Consider the following 24,121-nt stretch of genomic DNA (forward strand, 5'->3'; position numbering starts at 1 on the left):
CTGTCCAACCAGGAGCACAGACACATTGGTAGCCATTGACAAGATCTAAGCACAATGCATCATTTTGACATGGATTACTAGCACAGTCCATGATGTCAATTTCACAGTGGGTGCCAGTCCAGCCTGGCTCACATAGACATTGGTAGCCATCAATAAGCTCTATACAGGCAGCTCCATTTTGGCATGGAGAACTTCTGCATTCAAGCACCTCTTCTTCACAGAGGGTGCCATTCCATCCTGGGGCACAGAGACATGCAAAGCCATCTATCAGGTCATTACAGGTTGCATTATTCTGGCATGGATCACTCTCACATTCCAAGACCTGGACCTCACAAGTCAATCCAGTCCAGCCTGGTGCACAGACACACTGGAAGCCATTTTGAAGATCAAGACACAGTGCATTGTTGAGACAAGGATTACTGTCACATTCAGAAATTTCTCTTTCACAGTTGATCCCAGTGAAGCCAGGTGGACACTCACAACTATAGCCATTAATGAGGTCAGTGCAATTTGCTCCATTCTGGCACGGGTCACTTACGCACTCTATGATGTTGAATTCGCATTCAGTACCATTCCATCCTGGCGCACAGATACATTGGTAAGCGTTGATGAGCTCAATGCAGACTGCGCCATTCTGGCAGGGATTGCTGCTGCATTCTAAGACCTCGTTTTCACAGTTGGTTCCCTCCCAGCCTGGTTGACACTGGCAAAGGTACTCGTCGATCAACTCCACGCACAATCCTCCATTCTGACATGGGTTGCTGCTACATTCCAAGACCTCAACTTCGCAGAAGGTCCCATTCCACCCTGGAGCACAGAGACAATAAAAGGCACCCTCAAGATCTGAACAGGTGGCATTATTCAGGCATGGGAGGCTGGCACACTCATCCACCTCAATGCCACAGTTTGAGCCACTCCAGCCATCAGGGCATTGGCACATGTATCCATTGACCAGTTCACTGCAGGTTGCCCCATTAAGACAGGGATTGCTGGCACACTCCAAAATTTCAGTCTCGCAGTGTGTACCCTCCCAGCCTGAAGGGCATTCACATTCATAAGATGCCACGAGATCTCTGCAGGTGGCACCATTAAGGCATGGTGTGCTTGCACATTCTTCTGTGTTCCTCTCACAGTATGTGCCCTCCCATCCGTTGGAGCACAAGCACACATACCCACCTACCAAATCTATGCATGTAGCACCATTCATGCAAGGTCCAGCATCACACTCAATTATTTCTGGAGGTGAAGAGAAGGGACAATACCATAAGTTACAAAAATGTGTCATGCATAATGGTTTGAAAAGATTCACCATCTATGTTGTCACTGGAAAATCAAAGGTGATTTAGGAGAACTGTTTAAATTTAATGCAGTGTGTTACCTTATCACACATATATATACATGTTTGTGCACTTGGACGTAAGAAATACAGAGGCACACACACACACAGCTTAACATTTTACATTTTGCACACTTCAATACAGCAATTGATAATGCACTTGTAATTATCTGTAACATCCTGTCATGCCGATGTGCTGTTCTACTTGCAATATCCTCCTACCTGACTCTTGATAAAAGCGTACCTTGTTCACAGTTTGTTCCAGTGTAGCCGTATCGGCATATGCAGTCATAACCATTTACCCCATCAACGCAGGTAGCACCATTAAGGCAGGGGTTACTTGAACATTCCAGAATATCTGTTACAAACACAATAGTGGCAGAAAATATCAAATTTGACATAGCATCAATAAACATACACATGTAAGCTGTACCACCTGCTTCAAGTGATATTAGGAGGAAGTCATTTTCAAAGATAGAGTATAACACAACCCTGGTAATGGGTGCAAATCCAGTGTCATGACCTGAAAACAAGGCAAAAGTAAGACCCCATGTGGTTCATTCAAGAGGACTAGCATGCAGTCTTGACTGAACATATTGTGCCATACAAATGAATGCAATGGATTCATTCATCGAATAGTAAAATCGGCGACTCCTGTTTCTATTGATAACAAAGCATGAAAGATGTGTGTTGCAGTTGTACTTTATTCATAAGTCTTTATCTGAATCAATCCTGCCACAGGTATACCTGTACCATCAAACTTCAGGAACATCTGCAATGAATGGTTTGATTGTTTTGTTTTTTTTATTTCCATCTGACGAGATGGCTGGGTAGTCCGTATTCAGCTCTACTAGCTGGTCTTCCATGGGTTATGTAACCTGCTCTTCACAATGAATGAATGAAGTGAGATATTCTATGAGCATGGTTTGTAACTCGCTCACACATGGGACCTCTATTTTATGTCCTATCTGAGGGACAGGGTGTTTTGCCTCTAGCAGAGGGGAGAGCACAATAACATACAACATTGCTCAGTAAGACACAATTTGATTTGAATCCACTCCCAAACCTGAGCAATTTGATGAAAAGGCAGATGCACTACTGACTGAGCCACCTAGATGCCTGTTTAGAGGATCTTCTCCATGGAAGAAAATGAACATGATGTATACTACTGTGGCTTACCTATGGTGCACATTATGCCTTGCCATCCATCTGTACAAACGCACTGAAAAGTTCCTTGTCCATCAATGCAGACAGCACCATTCATGCACGGTTGACGAGCACATTCCATTATTTCTTCAAAACAAAAAGAAAAGATGCAATGAATCACTCAACAAGGTTTCCATGAGAGTCTTGACATGAAAATTATTTTTCCCCTGAACATACACTGTACATTGCCCTAGGCCTCTTGAGACATAAATATGTACATGTTGGGCAGACTGAAAGTAGAATTGTACCTGAAGCAATTGATGGTTTCACTTAATAAAAAGGACCAATGGTGCATACAAAGTGCCAAAGAGTTAACATTTCCTTTGAAGAAATGTATTCCTATGGTCAGAGCACCACCTTCTGTTGTCACAGCAAATGCTAGGGGGTTTAGATAGTAGATACTGTTCTTACCATCCTGACACAGGTCTCCTTCCCAACCTGCAGCACACTGACAAAGGAAACCATTGAAGAGATCTGTACAAGCTGCACCATTCAGGCAAGGGTTGCTCAAACATTCATCAGCCTCTGCAAAGGGAATGTGACAGATTCAATCATTCAAAAACCATAGGAAGCATAATGCATGTCATTAGTTTTAAGTCATTATGATTCACACAGTGCTACTGATTCAACATAAAGTGTGAAATATAGTGTAAATGGTGACATGGTAGTTTAAAAATCAATTTCTAACAAACATGATCTTATTAAAGATACACCTTGTAATACAGAATACAATGTTATAGCTATTTGCATGGCAGTGATTTGTACAAAATAAATGTTTATAAATAGGTAACCAATTTTGCAAAGATCTACAGAGATATTCTATCACAAGGCAAACATAAGTTGATCCACTAAACCTTACTTTACAAAGACGAAACAAGCAGAGAGAGAAATGTTCCAGATGATCAATACATCAAACAATGTTTAGTTAGCTTGAAACTGCGTCTGTGTATTCACTCTTTACCTGATTCACAGTCGGTCCCATTCCATCCTTCCTGACACAAGCACTCGTATCGTCCAATGAAATCCAGACATGATGCCCCATTCTGACAAGGGTCACTGGCGCACTCAAGAATTTCAATCTCACACAGCGTGCCCTCCCAGCCAGCTGCACAGTCGCATCGATATGCACCGATGAGGTCTACGCACATAGCTCCATTTTGGCACGGATCGCTTGCACATTCTTGGACTTCAAATTCACAGAGATTCCCAGTGAAGCCTGTGGCACACTGGCAGGCAACGGCGTCTATTCCATCGATGCATGTGGCTCCATTTTGGCATGGATCACTCTCACATTCTTGGATATTCATCTCGCAGTTGGTTCCATTCCAGCCAGGAGCACACACACACTCATACATAGCAATCTGGTCTATGCATGTAGCTCCATTCATGCACGGATTTCCAGCACATTCCATTATTTCTGTGCATGTGAAAGACAATGAAATGCAGGAGTTGTTTGACATAAAAACAATCGTACAGTACATGCTAATACCACAGATCAAGTCCATGTTTTGTAGAGGAAGAATCAGAGTGAACAAGGTGGCATTGTTTAAAGTAATACCATATACCATATAACTACAAGCACTGTAATAAAAAATGATAAAGTATACAAGTTTCTATACATTTCATTTGCTGAAGTGTGATAGCTGCAATTTAAGAGGTCATAATGATATATAACAAACACTCACCGATTTCACAGTTGGTGCCATTCCATCCTGGGGCACAAATGCATTCATATCCGCCCAAGAGATCATTGCAAGTGGCTCCATTCTGGCAAGGGTCTGACTCGCACTCATCAATTTCAATCTCGCAGTGAGTGCCTGTCCATCCTGCTGAACATTCACATTGGTAGCCAGCAATCAGATCAACACAGGTTGCTTCATTCAGGCAGGGATTACTCAGACACTCTTGGATCTCTGTGCCACAGAACTGATCTGCCCAACCTTCGGCACATTGACAAGTGAATCTATTCACCTCATCAATGCAGGTGCCTCCATTCAGACAGGGATCACTGGCACACTCATCAATGTTTACTTCACAGTTGGTTCCATTCCAGCCTGGTGGACATTCACAGAGATAGCCAACCTGAAGGTTGGTGCATGTGGCGCCATTCAAGCATGGATTATTCAAACAATCATCTATCAATGTCTCACAAGTTGTTCCATTCCATCCCGGAGCACAAATGCACTCATAACCACCTATCAGCTCTGCACATGTTGCACCATTCTGACAAGGGTTACTGGAACATTCCAGGATCTCTGTCTCACATCTTGAGTCTTCCCATCCAACTGCACAAAGACAGACAAAGCCTCCAACAAGATCCACACAGGTGGCTCCATTTTGGCAGGGATCACTAAAACACTCTGGAATGTCAACGTCACACAGGATTCCTCCATAGCCTACAGGGCACTCACAGATGAATCCATTGATCTGATCAACACATGTGGCACCATTTTGACATGGGTCACTGGCACATTCTTGGATGTTATCTTCACAGTTTGTTCCATTCCAGCCTGGAGCACAGATGCACTCATACATTGCTAGCTGATCAATACATGTAGCTCCATTCATGCAAGGATTCCCAGCACAGTCATTGATTTCTATTGTGAATCAAAAGAGAGAACGAGGACTCGAAAATTTGTCATAGTCATCACGGAGAAACAAAATTTGTAGATTCACACACACACACACAAAAAAAAAAAAACCCCACACAAATAGACAATAGTGACCAAAAAATCAAAACCATATCAAATGAAAGATGAAACAAAGGTGTGAGGTATCAACTTATTTGCTATTCACATCATATGGTTGTCTTCAGTATCTGAAAGACAAATGACTGAAAGACTGACTTGAAGACATTGAAGATACACAAGGGCAAATCTCCACACAATATTGGATACACTCGCAAGCTTTGACCACTTCTAACTCAGTGCACTTTTCCACTCTTGTAAAAGGCAAATATATAGCAGAAAGCAATTACATATTGTCTTCCCTCTCCTCCATACATTTGTACATGTAGTTCTTGATTGGTGAGTAACGAACCCCAGTTCACACTATGGAATTGATCTCAAGTCAAATTACTGACATATTTCATTAATAACATCAATACCTGCCACTGCATCTTGCAATTTATTTGAAGATATGAATTTTCTGAGAAAAAGCTTTGTGTGTGTTTCCTTACTTATTGTTTTTTTTTTTCTTTAATTAATACATTTGTACAACCATACAACATGAAAATGAGTAAACAGCACTTCAACCAAAATCTGTGTAGGGTAGCTTACCTAGTGAACAATCTGTGCCATTCCATCCTGGTGTACAAAGACACTGATATCTGCCAATCAGGTCAACACAGGTGGCTCCATTCTGGCAAGGATCAGATTCACACTCTAAGATCTCAACCTCACAGTGGGTGCCTGTCCATCCTGCTGAACATTCACATTGGTAGCCAGCAATCAGATCAATACAGGTTGCTTCATTCAGGCAGGGATTACTCAGACACTCAAGGATCTCTGTACCACAGAAACGACCTGCCCAACCTTCGGCACATTGACAAGTGAATCTATTCACCTCATCAATGCAGGTGCCTCCATTAAGACAGGGATCACTGACACACTCATCTATGTTTACTTCACAATTTGTTCCATTCCAGCCTGGTGGACATTCACAGAGATAGCCCACTTGAAGGTTGATGCATGTGGCACCATTCAAGCATGGGTCCAACACACAATCATCTATCAACATGTCACAAATGGTACCATTCCATCCTGGGGCACAGATGCACTCATAACCGCCTATCAGTTCTGAACATGTTGCACCATTCTGACAAGGGTTACTGGCACATTCCAGGATCTCTGTCTCACATCTTGAGTCTTCCCATCCAACTGCACAAAGACAGACAAAGCCTCCAACAAGATCCACACAGGTGGCTCCATTTTGGCAGGGATCACTAAAACATTCTGGAATGTCAACGTCACACAGGATTCCTCCATAGCCTACAGGACACTCACAGATGAATCCGTTGATCTGATCAACACATGTGGCACCATTTTGACATGGGTCACTGGCACATTCTTGGATGTTATCTTCACAGTTTGTTCCATTCCAGCCTGGAGCACAGATGCACTCATACATTGCTAGCTGATCAATACATGTAGCGCCATTCATGCAAGGATTTCCTGCACAGTCATTGATTTCTGGGAGAGAACAAATTCAAAAGAGAAGTGTTAATTCATGATAAATCATGTCTATGAAAACAAAACAAAACAAAGAAGAAAGAGCTTTGAACAAATCTATACAGTATTAGTATGTTATGAACAGATTAATTCTCCCTTGAATGGCAGAAAAACAATTGCAATTGTCATGCTCTTGAGCAATTTTCAATTCAGTATACCGTCTTTGTGGGTTGAATTGGCCAAATGAGTAAACAATACCCCCTACAAGACCCCATTACAAGGGGCTGAATTTACTCACAGATACGATAATCCTTTGACACAGAATAAAATTACCTGTGCTCTGAAATACATGGAAAAAATCATTACTGTTTTTCAAGGGTAAGAAGGTGATACTAAAAAGAAAAGCTATACATTATAACACCCTACCTGTTTCACAGTCAGTGCCATTCCATCCTGGTGTACAAAGACATTGGTAACTACCAATCAGGTCAACACAGGTGGCTCCATTCTGGCAAGGATCAGATTCACACTCTAAGATCTCAACCTCACAGTGAGTGCCTGTCCATCCTGCTGAACATTCACATTGGTAGCCAGCAATCAGATCAATACAGGTTGCTCCATTAAGGCAGGGGTTACTCAGACACTCAAGGATCTCTGTACTACAGAAACGACCTGCCCAACCTTCGGCACATTGACAAGTGAATCTATTCACCTCATCAATACAGGTGCCTCCATTCAGACAGGGATCACTGACACACTCATCTAGGTTTACTTCACAGTTGGTTCCATTCCAGCCTGGTGGACATTCACAGAGATAGCCCACTTGAAGGTTGATGCATGTGGCACCATTCAAGCATGGATCCAACACACAGTCATCGATTAATACGTCACAGATGGTACCATTCCATCCTGGGGCACAGATGCACTCATAACCACCTATCAGCTCTGCACATGTTGCACCATTCTGACAAGGGTTACTGGCACATTCCAGGATCTCTGTCTCACATCTTGAGTCTTCCCATCCAACTGCACAAAGACAGACAAAGCCTCCAACAAGATCCACACAGGTGGCTCCATTTTGGCAGGGACTGCTGGAACATTCTTGAATGTCAACCTCACACAGGATTCCTTCGTAGCCTACAGGGCACTCACAGATGAATCCGTTGATCTGATCAACACATGTGGCACCATTTTGACATGGGTCACTGGCACATTCTTGGATGTTATCTTCACAGTTTGTTCCATTCCAGCCTGGAGCACAGATGCACTCATACATTGCTAGCTGATCAATACATGTAGCTCCATTCATGCAAGGATTTCCAGCACAGTCATCAATTTCTTGGAGAGAACACATTTATAAGAGAATTGTTACCTGATGACAAATTTTATGTTCTGGATTTGATTTGAGCTATCCAAGAAGTACAATACTAATCATTCAGTTTGAAAGAGAAAAAACCCCATCAACAACAACCAAGAAAGGAGAGCTTTGAAAATTTGTATCATATGCTAAATGGAGTTCTGACATCTGGTCAGGTTGGAAGCTTAACTCCTGTGACTGCTTTGTTATTTAAGCAGTTGCTATTTTTTATCATAAATAATAATCAAAGCTCTAACAATTGCCTGTGAGAAACAGTCTCACTTTTCTCTATCTGCAAGAGAAATGCTTTGGATATTTTCATATTCTTCATGTACAAGTATAGGATGCTCTTTCTCAACACATAGATCTTATCAGACACACATTTTTGATAATTTTTCATGTAAGACATGTAAGCACTTTGTCATAGTTTGAGTATAGTCATATGAGCTGTTCTCATGCATCATGCAGCCACAGAATATCACAGAAGGAGCTCTTCTGTTACCCGAGTCATCTGAATTCCTAGCATAAAACGTGCTGTCACTTCAATATCAAATAATTCTTGGCTTATCAGAGCATTCATATCGGTTTCGTTCAAAGTTCTTTGAAGATTCTAGCTTCAAGCATAACATTAGTATAAGCTTCATTTTACTAAAGATTAAATTCTGTTCCAAAATGCTAAAAACACAAATTTGAGGACTCAGAAGAAAAGTTTATGCCGGGATATCAGCAAAAAAAGCCAGACATTTTAGAAAATTTTAATTCGAAATTAAGAAATAAAATGACTTAACACACCCTCAAGACATTAACAACCTACCTGTTTCACAGTCTGTGCCATTCCATCCTGGTGTACAAAGACATTGGTAACTACCAATCAGGTCAACACAGGTGGCTCCATTCTGGCAAGGATCAGATTCACACTCCATGATCTCAACCTCACAGTGGGTGCCTGTCCACCCTGCTGAACATTCACATTGGTAGCCAGCAATCAGATCAACACAGATTGCTCCATTCAGGCAGGGATTACTCAGACACTCAAGGATCTCTGTACCACAGAAACGACCTGCCCAACCTTCGGCACATTGACAAGTGAATCTATTCACCTCATCAATGCAGGTGCCTCCATTAAGACAAGGATCACTGGCACACTCATCAATGTTTACTTCACAGTTGGTTCCATTCCAGCCTGGTGGACATTCACAGAGATAGCCCACTTGAAGGTTGATGCATGTGGCACCATTCAAGCATGGATCCAACACACAGTCATCGATTAATACGTCACAGATGGTACCATTCCATCCTGGGGCACAGATGCACTCATAACCACCTATCAGCTCTGCACATGTTGCACCGTTCTGACAAGGGTTACTGGCACATTCCAGGATTTCTGTCTCACATCTCGAGTCTTCCCATCCAACTGCACAAAGACAGACAAAGCCTCCAACAAGATCCACACAGGTGGCTCCATTTTGGCAGGGATCACTAAAACACTCTGGAATGTCAACGTCACACAGGATTCCTCCATAGCCTACAGGACACTCACAGATGAATCCATTGATCTGATCAACACATGTGGCACCATTTTGACATGGGTTACTGGCACATTCTTGGATGTTATCTTCACAGTTTGTTCCATTCCAGCCTGGAGCACAGATGCACTCATACATTGCTAGCTGATCAATACATGTAGCTCCATTCATGCAAGGATTTCCAGCACAGTCATTAATTTCTAGGAGAGAACAAAGTCAAAAAAGAAGAATTACTCAATTGACAAATAACACTTGCATAAACTTTGGGTTAAATGAGAAAAGTCACCTGTTAGTATAAGTAGTGGCACACCATTTTTCATTGATATAAATACAGTGTATCTGTACATGTATTTCAAAGATAGGTGTAAGCTACAAATACAATTTTAATACATTACATAAAATGAAATGCAAGAAACTTGCTAAACTGCTCACTGAATTCAAGACTTTTTTATGTCAGACAGGTGGTAGTTTTAACTTGTGTACTATTTCAAGTTCCGACATATCTTAGAGAAACACCATCTGCTTTTTCTCAGTTTGCCATAGAAGTATCATGGACAATGCTTTCATGTGCATTTTCGGTAACATATACATGTACACTTTCTTCCTCCCTGCTTGTCAGTAAGTTTGCAAACAAGACCCATGAGGCTTGACAAGATCAAAGGATGATGCACTTTGTTACAATAGAATTCCACTTACACTGATTCTCCTTTGAATGGTCCATATTCCTCACCTCTGAGTTGGTGACATAAAAAATTCTACAGTATCATCTTTTCAATTTGAACAGAATTACTTACACTCTAACAGACATCAAAGATATAATTACATCAGTTCAAGGGTTACAAGATTTATTTCTAAATGAGACCAGGGACTCACACTCGCCCAAGTATTGCAAGTTCACCTTCCATGCATTCTTGCAGATTATTACCTGAGAACATTCCAAACTTTGGGGCAGCTTTGAGGACCTACAGGGGGGCATGGCGTCCATTTGTACGGTGTATATTGTATCACACTGGTAAAAACACCTGCCAAGCACACTGTATTATGAAAATTTGACTACGCAGTTTCAATGAAAAAAAGAGATCAATTTGGTCCCACCTGACCCCTGGATTTACCATAAATATCCTCAAAAGTACATTCACAAAAGGTTAATGTATTTACTTTAATAAAGTTCTTGGGGTCTTCAACATTTTTTTTAGACTCTCTAATTAGGAGGTCCCGGATTCCTTGTGTTCAAAATACATTTATACTGTCACCCTGGTGATAATGCCTGCCAAGTTTGGTGACAAACACACATACCAATGTGCAGTTGGGTGCCCTCAGAAGTAGGGAGTTATGCCCATTTGTACAAATACATTTTCTACTCAGTCATGTTAAACACCTATTAAGTTTGGTGGAAATCTGACCATGCATTTTCAAAAAGATGAAAATGTGAAAATTGGGCCCCAACTTGAACCCCCCCCCCCACCAGCCTACCTCCAGATCTACCCTAAACAAACTTGAAACTACAGTCATCAATCTATTTATTCATAGCACGAACTTAATTCATCCCTTCTGGTTCTTGAGAAGAAGATTTGTAAGGACTTCTTAATTTTTTGGCTTAGCCATCCCCCCATACATATAGATATTCTATCACACTTACAATAATCAATGCCAAGTTTGGTGAAAATCTGACAATCCATTTTCCAGAAGAAGGGGAAAAAAATGAATACTGGCCCTAATTTAGTCCCCCCCCCCCCCCCCACTCCCCAGCCCTTTCCAAATTTGCCATGAACAAAGTTCAACCTACACTTGCCAATCTCATTTATGTATAGCACTACCTTGAGATTTGTAAAGATTCCTTCATTTGAGGGTTTTGTCTATCCCCCCCCCCCACCCCAGTGCAACATGCTCCAGAGGAATCCCACATTGGAAATGTTGCCTATTTAAACAAATCAATGCCCTATCTCCCTAGGGGTGCTACAGTTACCTGCCAAGTTTGGTGAAAATCTGTGTTGGGGTTTTCAAGAAGAAGAAGAAATTGTACAAAGTAAACAGACGACACATGACGCATGATGCACGATGGACGCTATGGAGTGAGTGATAGCAATAGCTCACTTCCACTTTTGACACAGGTGAGCTAAAAATTTATACTTAATATGAACAACCTACCTGTTGCACAGTCTGTGCCATTCCATCCTGGTGTACAAAGACATTGGTAACTACCAATCAGGTCAACACAGGTGGCTCCATTCTGGCAAGGATCAGATTCACACTCCATGATCTCAACCTCACAGTGGGTGCCTGTCCATCCTGCTGAACATTCACATTGGTAGCCAGCAATCAGATCAACACAGGTTGCTCCATTCAGGCAGGGATTACTCAGACACTCAAGGATCTCTGTGCCACAGAAACGACCTGCCCAACCTTCGGCACATTGACAAGTGAATCTATTCACCTCATCAATGCAGGTGCCTCCATTCAGACAGGGATCACTGACACACTCATCTATGTTTACTTCACAGTTGGTTCCATTCCAGCCTGGTGGACATTCACAGAGATAGCCCACTTGAAGGTTGATGCATGTGGCACCATTCAAGCATGGGTCCAACACACAATCATCAATTAATATGTCACAGATGGTACCATTCCATCCTGGAGCACAAACACACTCATATCCGCCTATCAGTTCTGCACATGTTGCACCATTCTGACAAGGGTTACTGGCACATTCCAGGATTTCTGTAAAAAGGACAAATCAGGTGTCATTTTATAGTGCATGCAGAGTCTTTGCCAAGAGTATTACAAATCTAATCATCTTGAGATCACACAGAAAAAAAAAATCTGCTATAGTCAGGTTATTTTCAAAGCCAAATCTGAGTGATGTACCTTCACAGCAAGGCTATTTTCAGCTTTAAAAAATGAGATGCAAGAACTATTATTGTGTACCCTTACGAGAATAAAAATGGCAAATGTTATTTGTTAAAAAAGTGGAGCTTGAAATACAAGTTATCTTATCATCTTGAGATCACACAGAAAAAAAAAATCTGCTTTAGTCAGATTATTTTCAAAGCCAAATCTGAGTGATGTACATTCACAGCAAGGCTATTAGCAGCTTTAAAAAGAAATGAGATGCAAGAGCTATAATTGTGTACCCTTATTATGAGAATAAAATTGGCATATGTTATTTGTTAAAATAGTGGAACTTCAGATACAAGTGCATAAAATAGCAAAGCATATTGGTTTTCTCTTGGTGTATACCATTTTCAAAAGGGCAAATTTACAATTTAAGAAATCGTAATCCTGGGTATTGACCAGTCATTTGCCATCTGCTTGAATAAACCACAGACTAGAAAATTTGAAGTCTAGCAATACCTGTACAATACTGTGGGCAAATTAATCGTTGACGCATCGAAAACACTATTCAAAACATGCCAATATTGCCATTCTTAGTCAACGCATGTACAACCTACATGTAGTTGATAACGTGTCCTCTAACAGTCTAGTAAATCATAACATATGAATGTATACTTCTATGTGATCCAATGTAGGGGTGTAAATGTCCATGAGACATTTTAATAAAGGGAGTGAACACATAACACAACATGTGTGTGAAGGGGAAACATCATACTTATCTTGAAATTGCTGCTCCGTGAGGTTAGATATTGGCAGGCTCCATTGTTGGGGTTAGACACTCAACGCAGAACGGGTTAATCGCAAAAAAAAAAAACGAGTATATGGTGGTGGTGTCAGTCACTGACTTGGTGCAGGGGGATTCTGACGAGCATGCGGCATCAGTTTTAGTGGCTCACTCAAAATGTTACGGGTCAATCACCACATGACACAGTTACAAGTTGCGCAAATGCCGTCTGCTAGATGTCGAACAAGCAATCTGGCAAATATGCCCTGTCAATGCGTGCAAATATATATGAGCGTTTGTCCATATACTTGCATTTCACTTTACAAGAGCACAGATTTGCAGAAACAGCACATGCATTGTTATAGTTAGAGACTGCCAGGAACAATGCATCACTTATCAATTGCACAGAATGCTGAATAAATATATATGAGTGCAAAACACACGTTTTAGGCATGCAAAACTTTGAAATGACAGTATTACACACTTCACATGAAGGCATACACAGGGTGTGGTTATTGATCTAATTCATGCTCCACTTTTTGTAACTTTTGTTTCACGAATTAATCACTGAAACAGATATTCAAGAGCTTTCGGTAGGTTGCGTAATGCTATACACAACAGGCATATGCAAATAAGGACTCACATATTAAGCCATTTGCAGATTTTTGACTACGTTTTGTCCTTGCGTGCAAATAAATTTGACACCAACAGCTGAGTTGAGACTGAAGATAATGACATGTGTGCCACATGATTCATTTTCTATTTCCCCTTCTCTCTTTTCCCCTTCCTTCTATGATATCAATAGCTTAATTTCAATTGTCTGTTAGTTTGTCTCGGGCATAAGCCTCAAATGTACAACATATTGGTAATGTGTCATGTTTGATGTATGATCAAGATCTGTTCTTGATCAACATATCAAAATGTTAACATATGAGAACTACAGTGTATGCTACTCATGAGACACTTTTTATTTGTCAAGATATTGTCACATATCAGGGAGGGTACCAAGGAACACTACACACACATGCAAAGTTATGCATTATTTCTGCAAACTACTCATTACAGGACAACATAAAAAATGGTGGAAGGCAAGCACTACGAAACAGACTAATCTAAGTTAAAGTAAGTTGGTACGATCGTGCATTGATTGTGCATAAACATGCAGGTCATGACCTGTATGCAGGCCTTAAAAAATCATTTAAATGGGGAACATCAACACCACAATTCTGATCTACATGAATGTTATGACATAAATTGTAAGAGACATGCAACAACAAACTACTAGAATTACTGAATTGAACACGTTAAAACAAATTTCACGACAGAAATAAAATAAAAGTGACAGGGAACAAATCTACGAAACACAATGAATCCATAGAACACATGAAGCTTGAAGTTCGTACCTTGTTCACAGAGGGTTCCAGTGAAGCCCAGAGAGCATACGCACACGTAGCCATTGATGAGCTCCTCACAGGTTGCACCATTCTGACAGGGGTCGCTGGAACATTCCAGGATTTCTATGCAATTTATGTCAGAGACATAATAAGATGATATTTCCTTGTATGTGAACAGATAGACAGCTTTTCCACCCTGTACACTATGTACTTGACAGCTCAGCACACAAGGAAAGCATATCATATCACAGGTGACAGATAAATATCACTTTCTGCCAGTGGTAAAAGTTCCCTTAATACATTGCTGAAGACAGAAGTTGCTTTATACACTATCAAGTGAAAATGCTTCGCTGAATTTGTCCTATCTTGACAGTGTTAGATAAGTCACTACATGAAGATTGTGAATAAATGCCTCTATTGTATAAAGGAATTCATCACTTGTGTAGATTACATGAGCATGAGGGCAGAACAATTATTATGGCGCTCTTAAGATATCACTGTAGACTGTGCAGTGTTTCAAATCTACTCTAGCCACACACAAACCTCAAAACAACTATCTATAAAACCTACTACATGTATCATCTCTTAACAACTGTAGTGTCCACTCTCACCAGCATTAGCGGTTTCATCTCCTTCTTGTATTTATATTTGTGCATCTAGAGCACTTAAAAGCTAAGTTTTTTTTTTCCATAGTTGAAATCTATCTTTCATTTTGGAAGTGCAGGTCTACAGAAAAAAAAAAAGACAGAAGAGAAAGTGAGGGAAAGAAGCATGAAGCAATGACGAGAAGACCAGTCCTGACTTCATCATCTTTATTTTTTTTTTTCTTCTGATGATAGACTGTACCTGTTTCACAGTTGACACCAGTCCAGCCAGCAGGGCAGCGGCACTCATAAAAACCAATCAAGTCCAAGCAGGTGGCTCCATTTTCACATGGATTGCTGAAGCATTCCATGATTTCTTTAAATAATGTGAGAAAATTAAAACAGAAAAGAATATTGCACGTGTTATAATCTGGAAAGTCCTTCTGCTAGAAACACTGTATACATTGTACATGTAAGTTATGTGTTTTGAAAGTTTAATTCTTTGGGAATTGGGAATTTCACAAATGGTTCAAATGCAACTGAGAACTGCGGCTGTGGAATGAGAAAGTAGTATTTGTCTCTTTCAAGAGAACAATTAATCTGCAACAATCCCAGACATTATGCAGTGCATACATACTACCAAGGGCAAAATTTCTAACCGTGACAATTTCATGAAACTCACAATAAAGATAAAAAGACTGTGAAATGTACACTGTGTATACAGTACCAGAAGTGATGTGAAACCATTGTTTTTTAAATAAAAAATTTTGTTTAATTTGCTTATAAGTAAACATTACATTGTACTTGGCCAACTACAAAAGTTTCTGTGCACTGTAGGTCCTCTTTCAAAATATCATGGATTATACATGTACACTTGTATGTACACCCCTGCCATTGCTGTTCTTGAATACTATATGTACAGAACTGGCACATGTCCCCTATTAGATTGCATCTTCTGTGCAGACTCACTTTACTGAGAGCATCCTACTTTACTCCATGCAACCCGAGTGCTGAATCAACCAGTCAATGCATGGACTGCCTTCTAAAAATCAAACAGGAACCCATACACAGTGAAAAAAAGGCAACACAATGTACACTTATTGTTTTCTTTCAGTTGCTGTTCCTGCATCAATGCCAGTACTACCACTACAAGTATTACGGTGTGGATGGATTTATGATTGAACACAAATAAGATTTAGAGGAGGATGAGGACCCACCATTTTCACAATGTGTTCCAGTCCAACCTGTTGCACACAGACATTGGTAACCATTGGTGAGGTCTACACAGGTTGCTCCATTGGCACAGGGGTCACTGGCACACTCCAGAATGTCTGAACAAAGAAAAGGGAAGTGACAGTGTTAAATACATAATTTACCATTTGCAGATGAAACAAAAACCCAGCATTGGTGCTTTAAAATGGTTATAAAATGTGAGTTCGGAATAGAAACAACCACTGTAAAAATTTGAATCAGTAAAATTGATGTTAAATAATGTTAAATACACAAAATGTGACCTATAGTTATGATAAAAATGTTTCCAGATTAAACCATCTACAATTACGATTTATTGAGATAAATACTGATATCTCCTTATACAATGTATTATGCATCAAATATGATATCTTGAACATTTTTTTTAAATCACTGCTCCCAAAGGTAAAGTGGACCTTTAATGCTTGACATGCTATGTTATTTTTACTCTTGCATGTTATTAAGACAATCAAATGAAATCTTCCATATTTCTTAGATAAGTACAGTACTGTACAATACTGGACCAAGAGCAACTTAAAACTGATGCAGGCCTACAGTATATGATTTGTTTTGATGAATAACACTGCACATTATTAATTCTTACCACAGGAGCCCATCAACAAGATGTATGTAGCTGTAGTAGCCATAATATCGCGCCATGTACAAAATCAGTTCACAAAATACCTTTGTGAAGTAGCAGCATACACCTTACACATGTACAGTACACTTGAAATGAGGCTGACTGATTTATGATGGATTGAAAGAAATTAAAAGTGACTTTTGAAAGGAAACTCCATCATAAAGAATTAAATATTGATGTTAAAAAACTTCAGTGTGACTGCTAAGATACACACCATTGTGGCTTTAATGACGCAAGGTATAAGAATTCTACTTAATCATGAGTAATACGATCATAATACAATCAATTGTTTAATTCCACTAAGAAAAAGACTTATCTTGAAGTTTGTAAGATAATGTCCTTTTTCATTAGTTACTGTACACTTTATTATTGTTTGTTTTAGTTTATTCTATGTATCTTTTGTATGAATATTTGCATCAGGCAGTGCCTGCATTGTTTGTGATTTTATAGAAATAGATTTACATTTGTATAAAGCATTATCCATAACATACATTTACATTTGTATGCAAATTGTATTTGATATGCTGATATCCTGTATATATTTGTGCTATACATGTATATCTGTTAAATTTTATTTGAAATTATTATATTTTGTACAAAATAATTTGCAATTGGTATTGTACTCCCACACCCCATGAGGGTCATTGAGTCAATAAACTTCAACTTCAACTTCAGTCATTGAATTTGTCTTTTGCTTAGTTTTGTAGTTACCTGAAGATGGATCTACCACATTTGGATGTTTGTCAATAAACTATTCCATCATTTCATCTTGACAAAGTAATACTGCTATCATCTTCCATCCAGAATATGTAGGCTACTCACCAATCTCACAATTTGTACCAGTCCATCCCGGCTGGCAGACACACTCGTAGCGTGCAATGCCATCTACACATGTAGCATTATTTTGACAGGGATCGCTGTCACATTCCATGATTTCTAAGGACGAAGAAACACAAGAAATATGAAGCAAACATTGTCAGTGGGAGAATATCTGGGTACTTGTGGCACATACATTGTATGTGGGTCTCTTTGAATTAATAAACAAAGATCGAAAAAGATGGAAAAACCAAAAACATGTACATGTACACTTAGTTGGCAATGTTCCAGAGTTCACTACAGCATATTAACCTACAATGAATTTACTGCAGTCAACTTGCATCATTTTATTTTTACACTTCCATCCACTGTGAGCAACATAATGTTTGTACAACTGTAAGTTACGAAGAAAGTAAAAACGCCATGTCCTCCCAAGTAAAATTGTGTAAGTATAAATGTTATACACACTTCAAGGATTTCAGGTAATGTTCACTATTTCATGAGCTGTTTTATCTCACAGTGCCATTTTCAAATAAACATCAAGCTTGTGCACAGCATCTGGGGGGCATTTCATGAAGGAACTTGTCGGATAAAATATCTGACAAGTCAATTATATCTGACAAGTTTTGAGAAATTCTTTAGTCTGATTGGCTGATTTCTCTGAACTTGTCGGATATAATTGACTTGTCAGATATTTTATCCGACAAGTTCCTTCATGAAATGCCCCCCTGACCTATATAAAGAGGATATGAAGGAACATTACCCCAATCCAATGCACACTGCACAATACATTGTATGTTATGATTCTAGGGAATATACTAAATGTAGTCGTACGTATATCACAAAAGCTCCCTCTATAGGCAGGAGGGCACAGGCACACAAAGCCAGCAACCAGGTCAATGCAGGTGGCTCCATTTAGGCAACTCATTTGCTGGCATTCGTCGATCTCCGTCTCACAGTTGCGGCCTTCCCAGCCGTCTTGGCACAGACACTCGTATCCTGCGCCCCTGTCGATGCAGGCCGCACCATTCTGGCACGGATTGTTCACGCAACTGACGACAATTTCGCAGAATGTGCCATTGTAGCCCGGTGCACAATCACAAACAACCCCATCCGTGAAGTTATAGCACATGCCACCATTCAGGCAAGGGTTAATAAGGCACTCTGAAAATTCTAGGACAGTGAATAGGTAGAAAAGAAATGTGCATAAAGAGAGAGCTAGCAGATAAAGTATATCAGCAAAGCAAAGTGTATCATTCCGAAGGTAGTATATTCTAACTGTGCATAGATTGACAGCAAATATGTGAATAACCATGCATGTTAGCTCGAATATGCTGCAAATTATTCCATTCCAAAGTGATGACTAAAGAAAAATATATTCATCTATTTTCCTAAAGCTAAAAGGATTTGTTACATACGTGTAGACATGAAAGTGTCAAAACAGAAATAACAACACCGTTATTGCAGAATCATTCCAGAAGAAAAGGAACTAAGGTGATAGAATTGGACTACTGCACCACTATTCAAATGTTTTGTGCATAAAGGTTTTCAATCGAAGGAGCAAGGACTCATCTCACTGTAACAGTTGAAATGCAATACAAGATACAGGCATCCATTAACGGAAGATTATAGACACATGCCGAAGGTGTAATCAGAGTGTAAGACAGTAAAGCTGCAAAGGTTGAAACTGCACTGCAAAGCTCATATATCATTTTAGAAAGAAAGAATAAAAAAATAAGAGGTTCAACGTAGATATGCTAGAAGCCATCACAGCTGCACACTGACACATTTTAAAATGATAGAGTGCAAAAAAAGAAGAAAGGTAACTTAGTCGTCAGATTATTATTCTAAATGTTACAAAGAGCATCACACAGCACACTTCATGTGCAGCAGCTCACAGATTCAACAAGGTTGATTTGAAACATAAACCTGCCAAGAGAACCTGGAAAGAATTACGCACACACGAACACACACACACACAAACACACACAAATGATTTTTTTTTTACCTTCTTGACAGAGTGTCCCTGAGTAGCCAGGGGGACAAAGGCAGACAAAGGCCTGGTTGATATCCACACAGGTGCCGTTGTTCTGGCACGGGTTGCTGACACATTCCGCTATGTCTGTATAGAGTGTACACAAACAATATAATGCACGTATTGTCATCAGCAGGGGAAACGAGAACATTGAAGAAGAATTTATCCATCTCAAGATATTTTTTTGACTACATACACTGTAATGGCTAATATAAACATCTTTCATTATATTTGAATATTAAGTCTTATTGGTACATTGTACTTCATAATTCAGAAGTGAACACTGGCTGAGTATGATTGGACAATCTCAGGGCATATCCTACAATTTTTCGGATGTGCAGAAATCATATCATTGACACTGTGAGTGAGATATGTACCGTACAGATTGTGTGAAAGGAGTTTTACCATCAGCACATGTGGTTCCAGTCCAGCCTGGAGGACACTCGCAAAAGAAAGATGCGATCCCTTCAGTACAGGTGGCTCCATTCTGGCACGGGTTGGGGTCACACTCGTTGATATCTGATGAAAAGACATCCCCAGTGAATAAAACATTACTTGCACAACCAACCAATAAAATCAAATGTAATGTAACAACAGGAGGGCAATACTAGTCTTGAGCAATACTGAGCATCTTTCTGTGTAAATGTAGCTGCTTCTGACGCTGTAATCCCTAAAATGTGGATGTTTCATTGTAAACGGAATATTTCAATGCTTCTGAAGAATCCATTTCACTGTAATTCTACATCACATTTTGTGGTAGATTGTTTTACAAACACCCAATGTGTTGCAAATAGAAAATCCCATATTGTTATAAACAAAAATCTCAAAGAAATTTGCAGGGGATCATGTAAATGTCAGTCGTCAATCTGTACAGGACTATACATAGCTGAATATTGCAGTGCCATATTACAAGCATCAATGTCGACAAAATTTTATTGAAGACATGCAACTATATGATTTAAGGCTCTACTGAGATTAAACCTTTATAAAGTTTAAGCTTACCCCCATGGATGTTTATACAATGTGCCCTTTCATTAGATTGCAAAATGGATTACAAACAAATTTTACTTCATTGGTCAAACATGTAGCTGTGCAAATCTTTCCATGGTCTTTGATCAGCTGCAACAAAGAAATGTCATAACCCACTGTCTGACTGGCATGGTTGAACACACTGTGCATCAAACCCGAAAATTGCTGACATTGGATCTATAGAGGGCTCACCTCCTTCACATAGTGTTCCTTCGTAGCCAGGTGCACAGACGCAGAGAAAGCCACCGGTAAAGGCTGTGCATGTAGCTCCGTTTTGACAAGGGTCACTGGAACAAGCAGTATCCTCTGCAAATACACATTTAATTAAATTTTATTTCATTTATTCATTTTCATTTTCAACAAAGAGTACATGTAAAAGTATATAAAACATAATGTGTTTAAAAAAACATGATAAGAGGATGGTAGTATTTCATGCTTTTTGATACACTGGACATTTATTCATTATCTGCACACTCTAATGTGTTAACGGCTCATGAAAAATTTATATCATTCAAACACTTGATACCACTTTAACTGTTAACTCCATATCCAATAACAGTCACATATTTATTTGGGATGACAAATGATTGATACACTCAAATACTGTATGCTATTTGCATAGATGGTGTATCATGAGTGAGTGTACTCCTTTGTGACAAAATAAACTTTGGGATTAAATGATAAAATTCCTAAACTGATATCTAAAAAAAATTCAAATCCCATCCCCCCCCCCAAAAAAAAAAAAAAAAAACCTAACAACAATCAATCAGAAACACACATGTTCATTCTCTCTCCTATAAAATGCCATTGCACACGCTACAAAAATGCCTAAATACAGGTGTACTACACAAGTACCACATTGCTTGAATGACTTTGCACCTGTCTAATGGGGAAAATGATTGGAAAATGCATCCATGTGTACCTAGTTCACAGTTGGTTCCTGTCCATCCCTCAGCACATTGGCACTCATAGCCACCAATAAGCTCAGAACAAGTTGCTCCATTCTGACAAGGACTGCTCATGCATTCTAGCAATTCTGTGGTGATGTAGAATGTAATAAACTGAAATAATTAACTTGAACAAAGCTGCACATTTCAGATATTCAGCAGTTACTTTAAAAGGGGACTTTGAAATAGCTTCAATACTTTGTTTATTATCATTCAGATTGACTTGTATTTTCTTTTAATGCTTACACTTGTACCAATGCAACGTGCAAAAAAACATTGCTTGCATCAAAAGACTAAGCAAGCATTGTTAAAATTTTGTTACAATACAAATGGAACTAGATTGTAAGAATTCTTCGGGCATCACAGCATAGGCAGTGTACTACACGATGTAGTACACTAAGAAAGAATAAATCATTTTCAGAGCTGCTGAATGTTCCAAATAAAAGCAAGTGATTGCAAAGGCTAAAATTCACAATTCAGGAGTGCACTGTCACCTGGGGAGTTATCACTCATCAATGGCACAGCACATCAAAAATAACCAAAGATTATTTTTTTAGTATGGCACAGTAGCCACAAATGGCAGGGGACAATTGTGCTCAGGTTTAGTGCGGCATAATGACACAAGGAAATATGCACATTTGTGCAGATATACAAGTGCTGCATTTCAACACACCGGAGAAAATTTTTCCACATAGACACTTGTGATCTCAAATTACAATGTAAGTCTGTAAAATATTTGAAAAAAATTGATTGACATCAGACAGATTATGAATGATGTCACCAGAACTCTTCATGTGGAAGCTCAAAATGACTTCATAAAAGTCAGAAATTATCTGAATAGCTCTCTGAGGCTACAAAGAGTCACTGTCTTTATAGTCAAATTACTCTCTCTCTAAAATAACAATATTTTTTTCACTTTCTGTCCATATATCTCAGTATCTTAAGAACCTAATGTTTGTAACCTATCATGGCAGTATTTATCTTGAAAAAAGTAAGTAATAAGTCTTTTAAGTCATATTTTGTTGCAAAAGAGATCAGGAATGATACACAAGTACCATTGTTATGGTATTGAGTAATTCTTGGAGGTGCCCATGAGATAAGTGTTAATCAACAGACTTGGAAATTTCACACATATTTCATGACTTAATGTCAAAATAGTCAACACTCCAATAATTGATATAATTCAATACTTTTACCATTAATTGCACAACTAATTTGTTCTACAATTTCAGTGACATCATTCAACTTCTCTTTTTTTCTTCCTTTTTTAAAACAATTTCTGCTTTGAAATCGATCCCTTTTTAATAAAAAAATAAACACACTTATCTTCTTCTACAAGGACAGTGTCTTTTCATAAGCTTGTTTGTTTTGTCATTAGTTAAACTTTGTATGTGAACCAAACCAGGAAGCGAGTGCATGCCTACCAATCTGACAGACAGTGCCATTCCATCCCTGGGGGCACTGGCATTGGAAGCCGTTTGTGAGGTCGAGACAGGTCGCTCCATTCAGGCAGGGGTCACTGGCGCATTCCAAGACATCTGGAGCAGCACATCAAAGGGTGTGCGTGCATGTGTGTGTGCATGTGTGTGTGGTGTATGTGTGCGTGTGTTTGGAGAGACAGGACATCGCAGACGACAAGGGAAAAAGGGGAGGGATGATTCGTGAGGGCGGGTGGACAGACATAGACCGGAAATACCACGATTAGAATTTGCCACATCCACGTGTGACATTAGTAACAGGACATTACACCGCGTAATGATGGACCAGAGGGATTATACAACAAAATGTGCCACAAAAAGACAATGATAATACAATAGTAGGATAGAAGTGGAATGAGTACACATAGATATACATGTAACAGTGGGTAAAGAGAACAAACCTTGATTATTAGATTACAATATAACCGACATTTTGCCTTAAATATGCTACTAAAAAATCATCTTGTTTTTCTGGAGAAAATATGGTCTCAAAACAGTCCTACACAGCACATTTGAAATGCAAAACACAAAAGACAATATTATGCAGCATTGTGTATGCAATAATGTAGCATTTAGAAGTCGGAGTACTACTATGAACACTATTTCCCCACACACACACAGCAAGGTCTGAGATAAATTTTGAATTGAGGTCATGCGCATGCAGGGCTGCCTGCATTCACATATTATGAAAATCGAAATCATCGAGATTCCAAAGAGCTGTCGTGGAGATATGTACT

At 39.4% G+C, this 24,121-nt stretch overlaps 1 protein-coding gene across 1 annotated transcript in view; it reads right to left on the bottom strand.

Annotated features, from left to right (window-relative positions):
• LOC139726079 (uncharacterized) overlaps positions 1 to 24,121 on the bottom strand; it is a 217,931-nt gene that overhangs the window by 64,418 nt on the left and 129,392 nt on the right. The window contains 23 exon segments of the mRNA XM_071637162.1: positions 323 to 680; positions 1,137 to 1,236; positions 1,581 to 1,694; positions 2,516 to 2,629; positions 2,954 to 3,067; positions 3,504 to 3,959; positions 4,228 to 4,929; positions 5,839 to 5,961; positions 6,076 to 6,216; positions 6,331 to 6,672; positions 7,192 to 7,367; positions 7,596 to 8,049; positions 11,743 to 12,312; positions 14,614 to 14,727; positions 15,451 to 15,564; positions 16,406 to 16,519; positions 17,902 to 18,015; positions 18,730 to 19,068; positions 19,904 to 20,017; positions 20,336 to 20,449; positions 21,152 to 21,265; positions 21,882 to 21,995; positions 23,331 to 23,444. Of these exon segments, the coding sequence (XP_071493263.1) occupies positions 323 to 680; positions 1,137 to 1,236; positions 1,581 to 1,694; positions 2,516 to 2,629; positions 2,954 to 3,067; positions 3,504 to 3,959; positions 4,228 to 4,929; positions 5,839 to 5,961; positions 6,076 to 6,216; positions 6,331 to 6,672; positions 7,192 to 7,367; positions 7,596 to 8,049; positions 11,743 to 12,312; positions 14,614 to 14,727; positions 15,451 to 15,564; positions 16,406 to 16,519; positions 17,902 to 18,015; positions 18,730 to 19,068; positions 19,904 to 20,017; positions 20,336 to 20,449; positions 21,152 to 21,265; positions 21,882 to 21,995; positions 23,331 to 23,444 (5,129 nt within the window).

The sequence above is a fragment of the Diadema antillarum genome, unplaced genomic scaffold (assembly GCF_040938485.1).
Source record: "Diadema antillarum isolate AM-2024a unplaced genomic scaffold, OU_Dant_1.0 seq00000079_RagTag, whole genome shotgun sequence".
Taxonomy (NCBI): domain Eukaryota; kingdom Metazoa; phylum Echinodermata; class Echinoidea; order Diadematoida; family Diadematidae; genus Diadema; species Diadema antillarum.